General features: G+C 35.1%; 1 protein-coding gene across 3 annotated transcripts in view; it reads left to right on the forward strand.

Moving 5' to 3' along the window:
• Positions 1-19,776, forward strand: part of PIK3C2A (phosphatidylinositol-4-phosphate 3-kinase catalytic subunit type 2 alpha) — a 102,715-nt gene extending 82,939 nt beyond the window's left edge. For all 3 annotated transcript variants that reach the window (XM_044682113.1, XM_044682115.1, XM_044682114.1), the window contains 11 exons: positions 882-1,018; positions 3,006-3,175; positions 4,046-4,202; positions 5,003-5,112; positions 9,075-9,282; positions 10,269-10,393; positions 14,741-14,858; positions 14,955-15,027; positions 15,962-16,071; positions 18,135-18,260; positions 18,915-19,776. In XM_044682113.1, coding sequence (XP_044538048.1) covers positions 882-1,018; positions 3,006-3,175; positions 4,046-4,202; positions 5,003-5,112; positions 9,075-9,282; positions 10,269-10,393; positions 14,741-14,858; positions 14,955-15,027; positions 15,962-16,071; positions 18,135-18,260; positions 18,915-19,097 — 1,517 coding nt within the window. In that variant the 3' untranslated portion in view covers positions 19,098-19,776. The remainder of the gene's footprint in view (positions 1-881; positions 1,019-3,005; positions 3,176-4,045; positions 4,203-5,002; positions 5,113-9,074; positions 9,283-10,268; positions 10,394-14,740; positions 14,859-14,954; positions 15,028-15,961; positions 16,072-18,134; positions 18,261-18,914) is intronic.
• Positions 19,777-20,263: the final 487 nt, after the last annotated feature.

Below are 20,263 nucleotides of genomic sequence, written 5' to 3' on the forward strand. Positions count from 1 at the left end.
TTTCATTTGCTGCCTCTATCCAAATGACTACCAAATCTGTAACTTAGCCATAACCTGTCTTCCAAATGCCAGATCTATGCCTACAGTTATCTTCTGGACATTTCTGTATGGACATCCTCACATACCCTCAAACTCAAGCTTTTTCCCTCCAATTTCTCCTCAATTTTCTTTTTTCATCTGTGACTCTTCTTTCACCCTCTTCTGCTTGGGGTTATCTTGTATTCCTTCTTCTCTACATTTATTTCATATCCCATCTGTTACCAAGGCCTGTTTTATTTCCATTTTGTTTCCCTACATTGAATTCTATCCCCATCACCACCAATTATCACCTTCCTGGTCTAATGTTTACTCTTCCTCTATTTATCCTCCTTTTAATGTCACTGCCAGAGTAATCTTTCTCTTTTGTAGATCTGGTCTTGTCACTATTCAAAAACATTTAATGGATTTATTTCTTCCTCAGTAAAATTAAAACTTTTTTTTCTTTCAATGCCATCTACAATATGGTGCTCCTGCCTTTCTAGTCTTACATCATTCCCTTCTATGCATTCTCTGATTCTGCCAAGCTTAAGCATACTATATACTCTTCTGCCTCCCTGCTTTTGGTCCCAGGCTCTATTATTTCAGGAATACTCTTCCCTCCTCGATTTTTCTTGTCAAATTGCTACCCATCCTTTAAAACCCAGCTCAAAGCTATGAATCCTTTCATGGATTCCCTTCTTCCCTCATGCCTTTTATCTTCATACCTTACATGGCATATTTTAGAACTATTTATTGTGTACCACAGTTATCTTTTTTACTCTAATTACTCCCCTGCCAATCCATAATTTCTTAAGATCAAATAAGTGTCTTCGCTCATAATTACTTGTTTTCATTAAATAAAGGTATGGTGGAGCTTGTACCTGCTTCAGATACACTCAGGAAAATCCAAGTAGAATATGGAGTGACAGGATCCTTTAAAGATAAACCACTTGCAGAATGGCTGAGGAAGTATAATCCTTCTGAAGAAGAATATGAAAAGGTAATGAATTTTTACCTTAGTTCTGAAAATTTTGACCAGAAATTCATCATATCCATTTAAAAATATTTAATCAACAAAAGCAAATAAATGATAATCAGGGAAATGTTATCATTGTCCTACTTTTTATTTTTTATGGTATGTAATTATACAATAAAGGTGTTTAAATTAAGCCCCTTTTTTCTAAATCTGTAATGCTTTGATTTTTATTAGGAAAAGTTTTGAACTAGTTAGTATGAATATTAGAAAACTTTAAAACGTTAATACTGGCAATCCTGTTTTTGTTTCTCCAAATTTTGCCCAACTACTCATTTGATGGTGCCTAAAAAAGCAGCATTTTACTTTTCCATGTTGTTCTTTTGGTCAATTTCAGTAGCTCTCAGTTTTCCCTATAAAAGGTGATATCACAATTTTATCTTATTAACACAGGAGCACCATCTAGTGATTTCAATAGATAATTGCAGAAGGCCTTTCCAACCTTTTTTAAGTAACTTTTAAAAGTCACTTTTGCTTTCTAATGTGGTTCCACATTGGAATGGAAAGCAGAAAACTGTCTTTCCTATTTTTGATTTCTCTGTGGCTTTCAGTAAGTTGCTTGTCGCCATCAGCATAAAATAGAATTAATTAATGTAAGTGCCCTCTTATATACTTGAGGATTTTATGTGCCATACAAAATAAGGTCAGTTTGGAGTCTTAAATGTACAATGACTCCTGCATGTGGACTGAAGTTTCAGTATCAAGAGAAAAAACTAAAGATAAATGAAATTACCAAAAGAATTGCACATCTCCTTATTTTCCTTTTTTGTAAAATGTAAGTAATACATGACTATATAGGACAGTTTGGACTGACATTTGTGTAGCTTTATGATATCAAGAAACTTGTCTCACAGTGACTACAAATGTTAGGTAAGTACTACAATTAAAAAATGCTGGTCTCATTTTTTTCCTTTTTTTTTTTTAAAAACCCTTATCTTCTGTCTTAATTTGATCCTAAATATCAGTTCCAAGGCAGAAGAATAGTAAGAGCTAGGTAATTGGAGTTAAGTGACTTGCTCAGGATCACACAGCCAGGAAGTATCTAAAGTCAGATTTGAATCTAGATCCTCCTGACCCCGGGCCTGGCTCTTTATACACTGAGCCCCTTAGCTGCCCTTGATCTCATTACTTTCATGGTTATATGTTGTGAGATATAGATTGAGCTGATATTTAGTTTGACTTGAGGAGTTCTGAGTCAAAAGATACCTTTTGCCAGATGTAATGGCACTTCTTAGTAGCCCTTGTTGCTGGGGGGTTTATGGTTTCTGGATTGCTTTAATTTAAGAATTCTTAGCTATAGTAGGGCTAAAGCCAATCAGATGATTACACTTAAGTCCAGGCCCAATATGGTGATTCCCCCAGGGAGCAGAGGGTCACCAAACTGCCTAAAGAGAGGCAAACTTGACCCAAGTTAGGAAAATGGAGCTGGTTAAAGTTTCTATGCAAGTTGGTATAGAAATTAGGTGGTTAAGTGGCCACTGAATTTCTAACGTGTGCAAAATAGAGTCTAGGTCTCCAAAAAAATACAAAAATAAGAAAACATGGAATATACTTTTCACCTTTGTCATGTCATGAAATTGATATAAAAATTGCCACAGTTCATAAATAGCACATTCAGACAATAGCTCAGTTAGCTGTCTGGCTGCATAAGAAATTGTCAGTGAGTAGAAAACATCCTAGGTCAGAGATTAGATATCTGTAGGTACTAGAGGAATTTTTGTTAATTAGCAGAAGGAAGGAATTGGTTGGGAAGAATTCAGTTACATGTATTTTAATAGTTATATGTACCTATTGAAAAACATTGACTTGAACATTATATGATATGAAACTTTGAGGAAACATGGGTTCTTTTTTTTTAGCGTAGGTGAATTATTCTTTGGCAAAAATGCTTCAGTAACACAATCATATAATTTTTTTCCCTAGCTAACAATAACTACAACTTTTCTTATTACAGGCTTCAGAGAATTTCATCTATTCTTGTGCTGGATGCTGTGTAGCCACCTATGTGTTAGGTATCTGTGATCGGCACAATGACAATATAATGCTACGCAGTACAGGACATATGTTTCACATTGACTTCGGAAAATTTTTGGGCCATGCACAAATGTTTGGTAGCTTTAAAAGGTTTGTTTGGATAAGAATTTTAGAATGAAGACATTTAAAAATTATCACCCAAGCTTAGTTATTCCTAATAGTGGCTTATTGTTGGCTTGAGCATAAGAGTTTAATGTTTGAGTTAGAATAAGTAGATAAGATATGCTACTAAATTAGAATAAATGACTGGTTTTAAAGAATCCTGAGTAATTATTTCTGATTAAATCCAGATAAATAAGTTTTCTACTTCTCCTGATTGCTAATTATTTTTTAGGTTGCCCCATTCTTTTTAATACTTTGTATAAACAGAATCTAGTTTGCATTTTGCAAATTGTATGTACCTGTGGTTACATCTGTATATTTTAATTTGTAGCTCTATAAACATAAAAAATATAAACTCTAAAAAATGCTCCATCATTGTATTTTATCTATCTGTGGGATGACTATTGATTCATCAAAGTAAATAATAGGTTATTTCAATCACTTAATGTTACTGTTTCATTTACTATATGAATGACTAATTTAGATAGGCAGGGTCAGAACTGCTTGATATTAAAGCTTTCGCAAAAAGCTCCTTATTTTTTTTTTTTTATTTTAAACCCTTAACTTCTGTGTATTGACTTATAGGTGAAAGAGTGGTAAGGGTAGGCAATGGGGGTCAAGTGACTTGCCCAGGGTCACACAGCTGGGAAGTGGCTGAGGCCGGATTTGAACCTAGGACCTCCCGTCTCTAGGCCTGGCTCTCAATCCACTGAGCTACCCAGCTGCCCCCTAAAAGCTCCTTATTTTATAGTTGTTAATGGTTCAATATAATCTTGATTAATAATCATGTAGTTTCAATACTATAATTTGAACATCATTCTAAAATTTTTCTGCATCTTTTACTATTTTTAAAAACAGAGATCGGGCTCCTTTTGTGCTAACCTCAGATATGGCATATGTCATTAATGGAGGTGAAAAGCCTACCATTCGTTTCCAGTTGTTTGTGGACCTCTGTTGCCAGGCCTATAACTTGATAAGAAAGCAAACAAACCTCTTCCTTAATCTTCTTTCACTGGTAACTTTGCTACTTTTTAAATATAAGATTTATGATTTTGCTATAAAATTTGAGAAAGTCACTAATGTGTCCTTAAATATTTTGAGGTAGGAATGGGGAGGAGTTGGACCTGAGGGGTTGTGAGCATGGGGTACTTCTGGTGGAAACACAATCCACCAATGCTAATCATCAATGTTATAAATAAAAATTACTTTGGAGGCTTATTACTAGATTTATAAGCATTTATTAATAAAGAGAAAAAATAGAAAAAAAGGATGTTTTATATCCTTTCTAAATTTAGGTAAAAAAATCTAGTCCTTCATTGCAGCCTGACTTGGTTTCCTCTGAGCCAAGCCACTGCTTGCAGAGATCAAGAGATAAAGTAAGTTCTCAGAGAAAAACTCCAGCCCAGAGATAGATACTGGAGCAAAGAGACCTCTCTGCTTCTTGCGCTGTTTTTTTAAAACTTTGGGTCCTCCCTTTCGTTGGCCAAATCAGCCATCTGATATCTGATTCCAATGCTGACCCATTGCCAAACATTGTAGGTTGACCAAAAGTGAGTAAAAAGAACTAAATTAGGAGCAAGGAGACTGGATTTCTGCTCTGGTTCTTACATTGGTCAAATCTTGCTTAATCTCTAGACTTCATTTGTAAAATAGAGTTGAACTAAATGGTATCTAAGACCTCACTTTATAGCAATAGTTAAAAATTTTTTTTAATTATGATCTATTTGTGTTTTTTATTCTAAATGACTTGCATTTAGGTGGTTTTTAAAATTAACTTACCGTTTAGTTCAGACTTCCTTTATTTTGCTTCTATAGATGATTCCTTCAGGGTTACCAGAACTTACAAGCATTCAGGACTTGAAATATGTCAGAGATGCTCTTCAACCTCAAACTACAGATGCAGAAGCTACAATTTTCTTTACAAGGTATGAAATGCTTTTAAAAAATACAATTTTTTTAAAAATTTAAAAACAAGTTATGACATACTAGAGAAAGAACCAAAATCAGTGCTTTGATTGATTTTATCCTAAGTGTGCCTTATTTTAAACAACCAAATAATACAAAAGCCTTTTTACAGAAAAATAGGTACACCAGAAGATGCTTATTTGCAAAAGAAAGAGTGTCCAGGCTCTCTCACTTACTACCTGTTGAACAAGTCATTCAAATTTTGGGGGCCTCAATTTATTCTTAAGTATAATAACACTGAATGACCTCTGAGGTCCATTTCAGTATTAAACCCTATAAGCCTTTTACCTTCTAAATTTCAAGAACCAAAGGACAACTAAAGTTTAATTCTTTTTATAAAAATTTTACACATTACTTTTTTGATACCATCCCTTCACCCAAGTCAATATATGCTAATACTTATTGATTTGGGGATTTATAATTGTATTGATGTTGGGTACTCTTTCCATTGATATAGGTTACTATACTTTCTCCACTTAAGTAGAAAGTATTCATTTGCTACAGCCAAAAAAATGGATTATCCTTCTGGTGATGAGCTTTTTCCACATTTAGCTAGGTCCATCTAAGGTGTAGTACTATTTTAACATATTTATCATGTAGGATAAGGTCTCTATGACATTCTTAACTAAAATCTGCAGGTAACACAAAGCTGAGAGGGACACCTGGCACTGATGGAATCAGGATCAAAAAAGATCTTAACTGACTAGAATATATTTAGCTAAATCTAATCAGTCAAAATTCAATTAGGATATAAAGTATTATGCTTCAGTTAAAAAAAAAAAACAAAAAACACAAGTACCACATGAAGGCATTTAACTATCTGGAATAGACCTTTTGGTTTTGATGGATTGTAAATTTATTATGAGTCACAATGCAATATTACACCCTTAAAAGCTAATGTGATTTTGGGTGGCACCTAGGTGGTTCAGTGGATAGAAAAATCAGGCTTAGAGACTGGGAGGTCCTAGGTTCAAATCTGGCTTCAGACAATTCCTAGCTGTGTGACCCTGGGCAAGTCACTTAACCCCCAGTGCCTAGCCTTGGAACCAATACTTGGTTTTGATTCCAAGATAAAAAGTAAGGGTTTGGGAGGGCAGGGGGAGGGGGAGTGAGGGGGGAAGCTGATGTGATCTCACACTGCATTAAAAGAATTTATGGTGCCTAGAGTGAGAAGGGCAAGTATGTATCCTGCCCTGGACAAATAACAAACTCATTTAATCAGCCAAGTTGGTGAAGAGTCTCAAGATCAATAGGAACTGAAGATGTTTGGCTGTTTTAAGAAAAGACCTAGAAGGGAACATAACTGTCTTCAAGTATCTGAAGATTTGTCATGTAGAGAAGGGTTACACTAGTGCTGCTGCTGCTTCTTTTTTTTTCTTTTTTTTCTGTGCTCACACAGCTAGGAAGTGTTGGAGGCCAGATTTGAATTCAAGTCCTCCTGTCTCAAGGCCCAGCTCTCTATCCACTTAGCCACCTTGCTGCCCCTAGACTAGTGCTTCTTGGTTCTAAAATTTAGAACTTTAGACGTCATTAAAAATCGGTTGATCACTTGCTGGAATATGAAAAAATTTGTGCCTAGGTTTGGGTTAGACTAGATGACCTTTGGAGTTCTTTCCCAACTCTGAGATTCTGTAATTCTATGACTAGAGTTCAGTGCTTTTCTCGTTTGGTAAGACCTATCCAACACTTATGTTGGCCATAAGCTTCAAGAACTCAATGTCACTCCTCACATAACCACGAAACATTGGAAGGTTTTGTAGATATATGGTCTTTACTGGGCTGAGTGGAAGATTACAAACTTCAACTTCTCTTACTTCAGGTCAGTTAATCCTATTATCCTACTTTAGGTATCAGTAATTATTTTCAGTGACTCTACCTGCTATCCAGTGCCCTAGGCAAAACTGTAAAAATAGGCAAAGTGTGTCTTTGTCACCTTTTCTCCTGAGCTTTTCTCCTACGTTTTACCTCCTGCTGTACCAGACACATGCTACCTTACTGCCCTACCTTCTTGGTCAATAATTATCTTTTCTCCTTTCTGTATCAGAATTCCTTCTTTGATTATCTAATTAAATTATTTTATAGTATAATCTGAATGAAGCTTAACTCTTACTCCTCAATTTCATTTAATCTATTTTCAGCTATTTGTTTCATTAATTTTTAAGAAAAGATTTATTGATGCCTTTAGTTTTTAACATTGTAGTCTTTTTGGAGATACCTCCCCTCTTCCTCCCCAGCCCAAAACACTTTTCAAATTGAATCCTATTCTGTAACAAAATCTGTTATGCTTTGTTACACAAAAGCATTTAATAAAGTCACTCCTGTCTAAAAGTATATATAATATTGAGCCCAAGTATTCTCCCACCTTTCTACTAAAGGTCTTAGATCTCTCCTTACTCTACTTCATCTTCCATATTGATCTTCTGAAAGTCTAGATCTGACCATGACATCCTATCCCTCTTCAGAATCTCCAGTCACTGTTCATCATTTTCAGGGTCAAATATAAAATATTCTGGTTTTTGAAAGCCTTTCATAAATCTTCTTTTACTTTTTTTTTACTTTACTTTTAACTTTTGAGTCTTCTTATACCTTATTCTTCTCCACGTACTCCAGGGACACTGACCCCTTTACTCTTCCTTACACCTGACACTCTATCCAGATTCTATTTTCACTGATTGTCCCTCATATTTGATCCTCCTAAGTTCTACCCCCTGACTTCACTGGCTTCCTTCAGATCTCAGTTAAAGTCCCACCTTCTTCACAAATCCTTTCCCAGACTCCTTAATAGTAGTACCTTCTCTCTCAGTTTTTCCTATCTGTATCTTTTTTGAGCAGAGTTGTTTTAGCATGATGTGTGGCACATGGTATACACTTAATAAATGTTTGTTGATTTGAATCATTGACATAACCAAAGGAGAAATGTATTTTTTTTAATCTGCTCTCTGGGTCTTAAATCATTCGTTTTCAATTACACAGGAGTTTGGCTTCCTTTTAGAAATCTTTTCATTTACTTAGTTGGATTCATAAGTATTGTTTTCTTGGTTCTCCTTGTTTTACTCTAGATCACTTCATACAGGTAGGTAATAGAGTTATAGAGCACTAGATGTTGGGAATCTAGATCACTTGAGTCTAAATCTTACCTCAGACTTTCTAATTGTACAACTTGGGCAAGTCACTCTCTCAACAGTTTTATCATCTGTAAAAGCAGGTATTAATAGCATCTACCTCACAGTTGTTTTAAGGATGAAATGAGATAATGTATGTAAATTGCTTTACAACTTGTAAAGTGTTATATAAATAATATTATTCCCATGTTTCTCAGAAATCCTAATTTTTATTTCTTATACATAACAGCTTTTAAATCTTTTAATGTGTTTTAGTTGATGGGTACCCTTAATGTTTCCAATTCTTCACTACTGCTGAGAATGCTTTTATTAATTTTTTGGTTTATAGTGTACATATGTTTTTGTCTTCCCTTATTAATTTTGGAAAAGAAGTTAATCCCATTGAATTTCTAATTGTGGGATCAACATAGGAAATATTTTTAAATAAAGGAACAGCTACTAGCCTTTATTCCTTTATTATGTAGCTAATATCCTAGTGAAGAAAATAGATGGAGTAAACATTGTGGCTTCATACTATTCATTTCCCAACACCCTTAGATATTTATGTAAGTGTCCTTTGTTTTTTACGGCTTAGTAAAATGAATACTTCTTGTTGGGGAGCGCGGAGATGGTCTAGAGTCACTGTCCTGAAATTTTTGTTTTCTTGTGACATTATAAAAGAACTTAACCCGTTTAAGAAAGGGAATCCGATAGAAAACTAGAACCTTGCTTGAAATGCACTAATTTATTTTTCTTTCTTTTCAAAAGTCATGTAAACATACTAGCATTAATTGCTTTTTAATTTTCTGGTATTTCTGTAGGTTGATTGAATCAAGTTTGGGAAGCATTGCTACAAAATTTAACTTCTTTATTCACAACCTTGCTCAACTTCGTTTTTCTGGACTTCCTTCTAATGATGAGCCCATTCTTTCATTTTCTCCCAAAACATACTCCTTTAAACAAGATGGTCGAATCAAAGAAGTTTCTGTTTTTACATATCATAAGAAATACAATCCAGATAAACATTATGTAAGTTATTTTGATCTGAATTGTTAGTAGATTTATATATAGATATTATTAACTTCTTTTCCTATCCCCCTTCATTTCCTTTGTGATAGTTACTGAAGTTTTTTAAGATATCTCCATTTTTTAAAATGAATAATCCAAAGTCAAGGAACTAAAGTATTTTTAGTGCTCTTGATGTTTTCTTGAGTCTTTATCACTAATTATTTGCTTCTTAAAATAGAATTATAAGTCCCATAAAAACCCTAGTACCCAAATTAAAAATCTCCCTTTTATCCTAGCTGTGTGACCCTGGGCAAGTCACTTAACCCCAATTGCCTAGCCCTTGCTGCTCTTCTGTCTTAGAGTTAATACTAAGACAGAAGGGTAAGAGTTTAATAAATAAATAAGAAATAAATTGCTTTTTTACTTATTCTTAATAATTTACAACTATGGTCTTTAGGTACTAAGCACTGTATAGCTCACCACTTTCCTAGTAGATGGCAGATCTAAATGAAAGAACTGAAAGTACCTTTTAAGGTCTGAACTTTAAATGTATATTTATGTGTATGCTTCTATGTAAACACTTTTGTATTCTGGGTTACATACAACTACATTCTATAACCTAGCCCCAAGTTTCCTTCTCTCCCTCTCTCCCTTCCTTCCTTTCCTCCCTTCCTTCCTTCCCTCCCTCCCTCCTTCCTTCCTTCCTTCTTTCCTCCCTCCCTCCCTCCTTCTTTCCCTCCCTCCCTTCTGCCTCAAAATTAATATTGTGTATTGTTTCCAAGGCAGAAGAATGGTATGGGCTAGGCAATGAGGGTTAAGTAACTTGCCCAGGGTCTCACAGCTAGGAAGAATCTAAGGTCATATTTGAACCCAGGACCTCCCATATCTAAACTTGACTCTCAATCCACTGAGCCACCTAGCTTCCCCATCACAGATTTTCTTCTTACTGGGAAAGAAGAAATGTTGTTATAATATTAATGTTGATTAATAGGTATTGTCTTTTTCAGGTTTATGTAGTAAGAATTTTGAGAGAGGGACAAATTGAACCATCATTTGTCTTCCGAACATTTGATGAATTTCAGGAACTTCACAACAAACTTAGTATTCTTTTTCCACTTTGGAAGTTACCAGGGTATGTATTCAACCTTTTGCATTTACATTCCTTATTTAAACTAAAGAAATGTTCTTTATTATCACCAAATTAAATTGAAATGTTTTTATGTTGACAGTATAGATAGTAAGTCATGACAAACATCAACAGCTTGTAAAACATGCAGTTCTATAGATCTATTTTATTTATAGATTTTTGCTTTCAGTTATAAATTGTCATTCATTTTTATTGCCATAATCAGCAAAAAGCAAAGATTTTAACACTTTGGTGCTAGGGAAGAATCTCTGTCACTCTGTGTCAAACTGAATCACTCTGAAAAGTCATCACCAAGAAAATATCAGGTTGAAATTAGGTTATAATCACCCTACCGCTTACTTCCATTGCAGACCCCTTCTTTGAGCACTTGATAAATGCTTGTTGAATAAATACTATGATCAGTTGGGCTGGTAAGAGGAACCTACCTACAACTACTATCTGTCTTCATTAAGTACTAAAAATCAGAAATATGGAGGCCCAGAGTAAGCAAGATATCAGTTCCTTTCCTACATGCTAACCATGATTATATTTTATAGTCTCATTTTCTCATGACTACCCAAAAAGGTATAGAATATATTCTAAATTAAGCCCTTTCAGTATAAAGTGTATTATTCAGTTTATTGTTTTATTTTACTGATATTCTTTTTTTAAGTTAATTTAATAATTTAGAATATTTTTCTATAGTTACATGATTCATGTTCTTTCCCTCCCTTCCTCCCACCCCCTCCCGTAGCCAACGAGCAATTTCCATTGGATTTTACATGTGTCATTGATCGAGACCTATTTCCATATTACTAATATTTGGACATTTAGAGTCTACATCCCCAATCATATCTCCATCAACCCATGTGATCAAGGAAATGTTTTTCTTCTGTTTATCTACTCCACATAGGTCTTTCTCTGGATGTAGATAGCATTCTTTCTCATAAGTCCCTCAGAATTGTCCTGGATCATTGCATTGCTTCTAGTAGAGAAGTCTGTTATATTTGATTGTGCCACAGTGTATTGGTCTCTGTGTATAACGTTCTTCTGATTCTGCTCTTTCAGTCTGCATAAATTCCTGGAGGTCATTCCAGGTCACATAGAATTCCTCCAGTTCATTATTCCTTTTAGCACAATGGTATTCCATTACCAACTTTACTGGTATGCTTAATGGCCACTTAGGTATTATTTTTCTATGATTACTCCTGTAATTATAAAGATTTATTAACTTCATTGTGTCTTTTTTAATTAGTAGAGATAATCTTAGAAAAATGGTATCAAAATGACTGTTTAGAATACCATTAGGGGTCAGCTGGGTGGCTCAGTGGCTCAGTGGATAGAGAGCCAGGTCTGGAGTCCAGAGGACTTGTGTTCAAATCTGGCCTAGCTGTGTGGCCCTGGACAAGTCACTTAACCCCCATTGCCTAGCCCTTACCACTCTTCTGCCTTAGAACCAATACACTTATTAATTCCAAGACAGAAGGTAAGGGTTTAAAAAAAAAGAATACCATTAAAATCACTAACAGATTTCTCAAGGTATATACATATAAATGACGAGTTGGTTAATGAGTTTCTGTGACTTTAGTGGGGGAAAATCACTAGTTGGTCAACATTCTAATGATAATACTCAATGTTCTTAGCCAGGCTTGTCCTTGGACAACATACGGACCATTTCTGACAAGTACTAGAAGCCTTTGTGCATCTCCCTGGCTCACTGGACTCTTTCCAAACATTTGGGTTTCTTTTTGGCACAGCTAGCATCGCTTCTATTTTATTCTAATTATACCATTATAAGGCAGTAGATTAAGGTTTTATTGGAGGTCTATGAGCACATCTAGATAAGATAATTGAAATAGAATATAGTTAGGACATTTTTTACATTTAGAAATGATAAAAATAATATAGAAAATAACATGTGTTTTGGGGGGGGGTCACTAAGGAGAGAGCCTTAAATCAAAATGACTAATAGGTGATATTATTTAGTATATCTATCCCACTTAAAATTTTAAAAAAATTTTTCTTCAATTACATGTAGAAATAATTTTTGACATTTGTTTTCTGACATTTTGAGATTCAGATTCCTTCCCTCCTTCCCCTTCCTCCTGAGGCAGAAAATATACTGTGAAGGGCTGTCAGTACTTGGCAAGGAGTTTACATTTTACTGAGGGATCAGTCAACAAGCATTTATTTAACCTAGTATGTGCCAGTACTTGGTGCTGGGGTCAAAGTACAAAGAACCAAATAGAAAATTAAAAATGATTTTGCATTCTGGTGAGAGAGGAAGTACACATAAAAAGACAGGATAAACATAATAAATCCAAACCTATAAAACAGTTCAATTCATGATAATTTGGAAGAGAGGGCATTAGAGATTGAAAACATCAGGAAAGGTGTCCTACAGACGATGTTTTTGAGTTGCTTCTTAAAGAGAGAAAGACTGAATCAGCTAGTTGGCACGGAGTCAAGAAATTTAAATCCAACTCCAGATACTTACAGTGTTACCCTGGGCAATTCATCTCTGTCTGCCATAGTTTTCTCACCTGTATAATAGTACCTGGGAAGCACTTACTTTCCCAGGGTTGTTGTGACAATCAAATGGAATATTTGTAGAATGCTTGGCAAACCCTGACATGTGATCTAAATGCTAGCTATGAGTAGGCTGCTATTGCTGCTGCTGCTATGGAAGGAATTCATCCCAGGTGTATAGGGTCCACCAAGGCACAAAATAGGGGGGATGGAGTATCATAGGTAAGGAATAAAAAGACTGGCTTGTTTGGATTGCATATTTCAAGGGAGGGAGTATAGTTCAGTGAGATTGGAAAGATAAATTGGGGCCAGATTATGTATGACTTTAAAAGCTGAACAGAGGAGGCTAGTTATAATTTATCCTAAATAGGAAGTCACTAATATGTGTTCAGTTAGGGTAGTGACATAGTTGGATTTGTACTTAAGGAAAACTACTTTGGCAAGTTTTAGGATGGAAAGAAATAAGCATTTATATAAACCTACTGTGTGCCTGTCTCTGCTAAGTGGTGAGAGATTCCAAGGCAGGGAGACCCATTAGGAGGATGTAGGAATAATCTAGGTAAGAGGTGATAAGGGCCCGAATGAAACTGGTAGTTGTGTGAATCCAAAGAAGAGATTTTGTGAGATATAATGTTAGGATGAAGGAGAGTGAAGAATTGAGAATAATGCTGAGATCATGAACCCAGGACAGTAGAAGGATGGCAATACCTTTGATAGAAGAAGAGAAGTTTAGAAGAGTAGGGTCATTGACAATTTTTTTAAGAAAAGGAATAAATAACATGGATCAGATCTATCTGTAAATAAAATTAGTCTAACAATAATATAAAGGATAGATTGGAGAGACGAAGTTTGAGGAGGATCAAAGGTCTCTTGTTAGACTATTGAATATTTTTCTTGGGTGGTGGCATTTGGGAAGACATTTTGTCTGGTAACTTTGAAATAAGTTTTATTAATCCATTTTGTTTTTCTGACAATCATTTCTGGAAACACTGACTTTTCAATGATTTTTTTTTTGTCTACATTCTTGGTATTGGTTATATTGTTGTTCTGGTTCTGCTTACTTTATTTTATAGAATTTTGTGTAAATTTTCTCTTCTCACTTGAATTCATTTTGTTTTTTCTATATATGCCATTTTGTTTAGCCATTCTCCAGTCAATTGGCACCTACTTTATTTCCTGTTTTTAACTACCATCAAAAGTACTATGTTTATTTTTTATATATACTAGATCTTTTTTTTTCTCTCTTTGATCTCCTTGGGTTATATGTTGGGGACTTTGGCCACTTTTCTTTGCCTGGTGATTTTTATTATCTGTAGCAACTCATGAAACAGCCTTCTGTAATGTGACAAGACTACATTCATTAATAAAATAATTCATCCTTTGAAATTTTAAAATAGGGGGCAGCTGGGTAGTTCAGTGGATTGTGAGAGCCAGGCCTAGAGACGGGAGGTCCTAGGTTCAAATCTTACCTCAGACACTTCCCAGCTGTGTGACCCTGGGCAAGTCACTTGACCCCTATCGCCTACCCTTACTACTCTTCAAGAGCCTTGGAGCCAATACACAGTATTGACTCCAAGACAGAAGGTAAGGGTTTTTTAAAAAAAAGTAATTTAAAAAATAATGGACTACTGAACTTTCCCATCTCAGCTGCTTAAAAACATTTGTGCTTTCTTGAGTTTGAACACTAGAATATTTTATTATAAGTTGTGACTTTGTATAAATTTCATGATGAAGACATAGATAATTTAGGGGCAAACATTGTTCTATTTGAATGAGCAATTTACATACACAAGAGTAACTTTCAATTTTATTTTTATTTTTTAGCTTTCCTAATAGGATGGTCCTGGGTAGAACTCACATAAAAGATGTAGCAGCCAAAAGGAAAATTGAGTTGAACAGTTATTTACAGAGTTTGATGACTTCTTCAGTAGATGTTGCCGAGGTAATTTTTATAAATGTGTTATATATGTTATTTATTTCCAGTGTGCTTAATAATTATTAAACTAACAAGCAACTTTTTTTTCCTCTTCAAACCCAGTGTGATCTTGTTTGTACTTTTTTCCATCCTTTACTTCGTGATGAGAAAGCTGAAGGAATTGCTAGATCTGCAGGTAAACTGTTTCTTCTCCCTTTGTAGATAATATTTGGAAGGCATTGAAGTGACATAGGAAAAGCCCTGGAAAAGTCTGAGGACCTGGTTTCCATTTGGGCCTTGGCACTTAGCAGCTGTATGACCTTGGGCAAGTCACTTAATCAATAATTAATAAATTGGTTGTATGGTTGTTGTAAAGATTAAACGAGCTTTATATAAATATCTTTTACATGTTATAAAGTGTAATTTAACATGTCATTATTGCCTTTTCCAAAAGACATTTGTTACCTACAAATGATATTCAGGCTGATTTTCCTATATCTATTATAGCTAAAACATATGTGAATTTTTTCTCCACCATCTCTCCAGATAGTCTGTTTTCTTCTTTAGAGAGGATTTTCTAACAGATTATAAATGCTTACGAATAACAACTGTATATTTTGGTTAACTAATTTTTTCCTCATATTATCAAATTTATTTTTACTTAGTCTTCCTAAGATCATCTCCTCCTCAAAATTCTTTAGTTTTTTTTGTTGTTGTTTTGTTTTTTTTTATCCTGGGACTCCATTCTAGGACCATAGGGCCACAACCAGTAGGCAATGGGTCACACTGTCGCTCAGGGTCACCCAGCTGGGAAGTGTCTGAGCCCGGATTTGAACCTAGGACCTTTTGTCTCTAGGCCTGGCTCTCAATCCACTGAGCTAGCCCAGCTGCCCCTACTTTAGGTTGCAGTTTCTTTAGCAGATGTAGTTTTTACAGGGTGGGGTTGCTAGCCCCACGCCCAACCCTCCTCCTTTTTCATCTGGGCTAGGGACCATCCTTAGCCCAGGAGTGGTATTCTTTAGTGGTTCCCCAAAAAACCAAAACTATTTACATTCATTAATGGTAGCTTGGACTCATTTCATAGCAAAAGGATAAAATAAAGGTAAAAACATTTATTTATTTTTTTTCAGATGCAAATCCCTTGAGTCCTACCTCTGGCCAAGTAGGAGGAGCAGTGAAACTGTCTATCTCTTACCGAAATGGCACTTTATTCATCATGGTGATGCATATCAAAGATCTGGTGAGCAAGAATAAAGAAAGCTCAATTTTTTGTTTTTATTATGTTTATACTTCAAGTCAACAAATATCTATTATTCCCCACATTATAACTCATCTATAGTTCAACTCTTGTAATCTGTGTTTTCTTGAATAACTGAGTATAATCATTAAAATTTGGGAAGAGAGAGAGCACTAACAATTAGGAGGAATCCAGGAAAGCATTATAAAAGAGGTGGCATCTAAGCTGAGACTTAAGGTATATAAGGATTCCAGGGGGTGATGAAAAGGAAGTGCATGCCAAGCAAGGGCATGATGTTTCCAAATGTATCAAGGTTGGAGATTAAATTCAGGAAAAATCTAGTCTTTTCATTTGACTTAAATATAGTATGTATGAAAGTGGTGGTAATAGGAAATTAGGCTAGAAGAGCAACTGGAAGTCTTAAAGCAAGGGCTTTAAATCCCCAACTTAATTTTGTATTTTGTCTTAGAGAAAATGAGGAACCACTAAAGAATTTTGAGGAGGAGATGATCAAACCTCTACCTTAGGCAGATTATTTCAGCAGTTATATGCTAAAATTAGAATAAAGAATTAAAGCAGGGGGCAGCTGGGTGACTCAGTGGATTGAGAGCCAGGCCTAGAGACTGGAGGTCCTAGGTTCAAATCTGGCCTCAGATACTTCCCAGCTGTGTGACCCTGGGCAAGTCACTTAACCCCCATTGCCTAGCCCTTACCACACTTCTGCCTTAGAGCCAATACACAGTATTGACTCCAAGACGGAAGATAGAAATAAAAATAAAAATAAAATAAAAAAGAATTAAGGCAGAGAGGTTAAGAGATCATTCTGATGGTCATGCCAAGAAGAGGTAACTGTAACCTTGGACTAGGATGGTGACATTGAGAATAAATTAAAGAAGATGGTTACACCTAGTGGAATTACATCCCAGCTACAGGGGGCGGGGTGGGGGAGGGGTTTTGAGGAGAGGGAAAGAACATGAATCATGTAACCATGTGAAAATATTCTAAATAAAATAAATTAATTTAAAAAAATAAAAAAGATGGTTACAAAAATATTATTAATGTGGAATCTACATGATTTAGTATCAAATTAGATAAGAATAAGATAACTCCAAAGTTATAACTATTAGCAACTTACTGAGAGGATCAGTAGTGCTATCAACAGAAACAGGACAGGTTATTCTAGGAGTAGATTTAGAGAGAATACATTTAGTAGTTTTTAATGTTGCATTTAAGATATTGGTAGGACCTCTACGTGGAATTATCCAGCAAGTAGATAAAGATGAAGAGAAATTAGGGTTAAATATATACATATAAAAATCATCTGTGTGTAGATAAGGATTAGAACTATGGGAACTAATAAGAAAACCAAAGGACAAATGCCCAAGATAGAAGAGATTATAGAGCATAAAATGGCACCTTGGGGGTTGTCTATCCGGTACTAGGCAAACTTCTCTTTTTCCAATGGGTCCTATGTAATCTGGCAAATTGGTGTTAATCACACCTGACTGGCTTTCCCTTTCTTTCTTTGGCTTTGTTATCTCTTTGCTACCTCTAGGAAAAGGACAACTATTTCTGTTTGGCATTTAAATCCTATCAACCTCTGCTTCTAACCTTTATTTCTAGGATGATCTACATTATTCCCTTTCATGCTTTCTATATTCCCCAAAAACTGGCCTATTTAGCTTTCCCTGTTCATCACATTGTGTCATCCACTTCTCAGTCTTGTGCAGTGGTTCTCCCATGGCCAGAATGCTCTCCTGTACCCCTGCCTTGTAGAGCATTCCTGTTTTCTCCAGCAGCATGCTTGGATAGCACCTCTGGCCTTCTCTGATTACACCAGTTGTTAATGCTCTTCTCTATATATATTTTACATATATGTATATGGATGTACATCATTTTCTTCTTAGTAGATAGTAATAAGCTCCTCAAGGACATGAACTGCTTCATTTTTGTCTAAAACCCAAGGCCTAAGCACATTGTTTGATGCTTAATAAAAACATATTGAATTGAATACATGTAAAATGTATACACTGGCAAAAATATTAACAAAATGTTTTTCTTCATAGGTTACTGAAGATGGGACGGACCCAAACCCTTATGTAAAAACATATCTACTTCCTGATACCCACAAAACATCAAAACGTAAAACCAAGATTTCACGAAAAACTAGAAACCCAACATTTAATGAAATGGTGAGCCACCCCCCATATATGATTACTAAATTGGTAGATTTTTATGTTTTCAAAGCTAACTACTAAAAGCTAGCTGTTTGAAAAAAAATTAAAAAAAAAGCTAGCCGTTTGAGAAAGTTTTGTGAGATCCTAAAGATGTCTAAAAATCTTAGTAGATATTTAGTGAAGTCAATTAAACTTGCTTGTAACATTAATTTTTTTCTTCTATCACATTTGACCTATGTTATACTGCTAAATCCAATCCTTTTTTAAAGATTTTTCAACTGAGTAGCTAAACATACAAGTCAGGAAGGTGTTTTGCATAAGTTATAGCATAGTTTCCTGGGAAGAATTCTAAGGGACATAGTATTTATGATACGCTTTGCCACATTCCAAAGTAGAAGTCTTTGAATTATACTTTCTATAAACAGAATCATGGTGAGTTTGCATTTGGATGGCAGAGTTTACTATATCTCATGGTTTATAAATCCAAAAAGAAAAACAAAGCATTGAAGAAAGCCTAAAACCTTTTCCCTCCAGTTTTAACCATTCTGACTATGACTCCTTGCCTCTCACCCTTCCAATGCAATTCCTTATCCTTTCTCAGTGTTTCTTAACCCAAGGAAAACTCATTTCTTCTCTCTCTCTCTCTCTTTTTTTTTTTTGGGGTTGCAGCTCGTATACAGCGGATATAGCAAAGAAACATTGAGACAAAGAGAACTTCAGTTAAGTGTACTCAGTGCAGAATCTTTACGGGAGAATTTTTTCCTAGGTGGAATAACTCTTCCTCTAAAAGATTTCAATTTGAGCAACGAGACAGTTAAATGGTATCAACTGACGGCAACGCTATATTTGTAAATTCACCAGTGTTGGATGATTGGAAGCAAGAGGAGATGAATGAACCCTGCTGACTTGTGAACAAAATTTTGTATGTTTTTTTCTACTTGGACAGAATTTAAGACATTAAACAAACTTAGCGTTTTCAGCACATCTATTGGACCAACCACCACAAAATTAGCATGATGGAATTTTATGGGAACCATCTATAATTTTAAAGTTACCATGGGATGCTGCAAATCCCAAACTTAATTTTTTTTACCAGTTTCTTAAAATATGTGCTTTTTGATATTGAAGTTTTTCAACCATCCTTAACTATTCAGAGTAATAATTTTGGCTTAGTTTCGTTGTACTGTATCAGTTCACCCTCTTATCTTTCTATTTCCCACTCTGCAAATTTGATGTATTTTCCTCTTTGCTGTTACTAAATTTTACATTCTAGTCACTATTGTGTGTATGAAAACATCAAAGCAGAGAAAGGTACATCATTTTAGCAAAAGAAGTCCCCTGCTGTTTTCTTCATTACTGTAAAGTACATCATAAATAGAGGATGGCTAAAAACTACTGGATAGTACAAAAGTTGAAAGAAGTAAGAAACTGGATAGTGTTGCTTTTTATACTATTCACACCAGAGTCCAATGTCTTTAAAACCTCTTTCAGAGTGAGTGCCAACAATGGAAGTTGTAAATAATGGTGCCTTAACTTCAGATGCTTCCCTCCCTGGTACCTCATTTCTGGTGGTTTTTCCAGACATACTCATTAGTAAATATTTTATATATCTTTCCAATTACTAAATCAATACAGGAAAGCCTTTACTTTGTGAATTAAGCATCTACTAATTCTTTTCCCATGGAAAAAACCACTTGCTACACACTTGGAATACAGTCATGACATCCATTCAGTCATACTGTATACATACAGCATCTGTTAGTTACTCAGTAACTTGATGTGAATGAAAGTTGAATGTACAGGAAAAATACCTTCATTCCAATATTACAAACCTAGCTTAAGCCTGGTGAAATGAATTAAAGCCTAAGCATCATGTACCTACACTCTGATCCCTTAATACAAGTGACAGCTTTTTACCTGTGGCCCAAATTCCTGCATACTATGAAAACATCATCAAAAGAGATTCTTGTTTAGATGTCTAGGACATTAGGAACTAGGTATTTGGAGGTTTTAACAAT

Source organism: Gracilinanus agilis, chromosome 6, assembly GCF_016433145.1.
Source record: "Gracilinanus agilis isolate LMUSP501 chromosome 6, AgileGrace, whole genome shotgun sequence".
Classification (NCBI taxonomy): Eukaryota; Metazoa; Chordata; class Mammalia; order Didelphimorphia; family Didelphidae; genus Gracilinanus; species Gracilinanus agilis.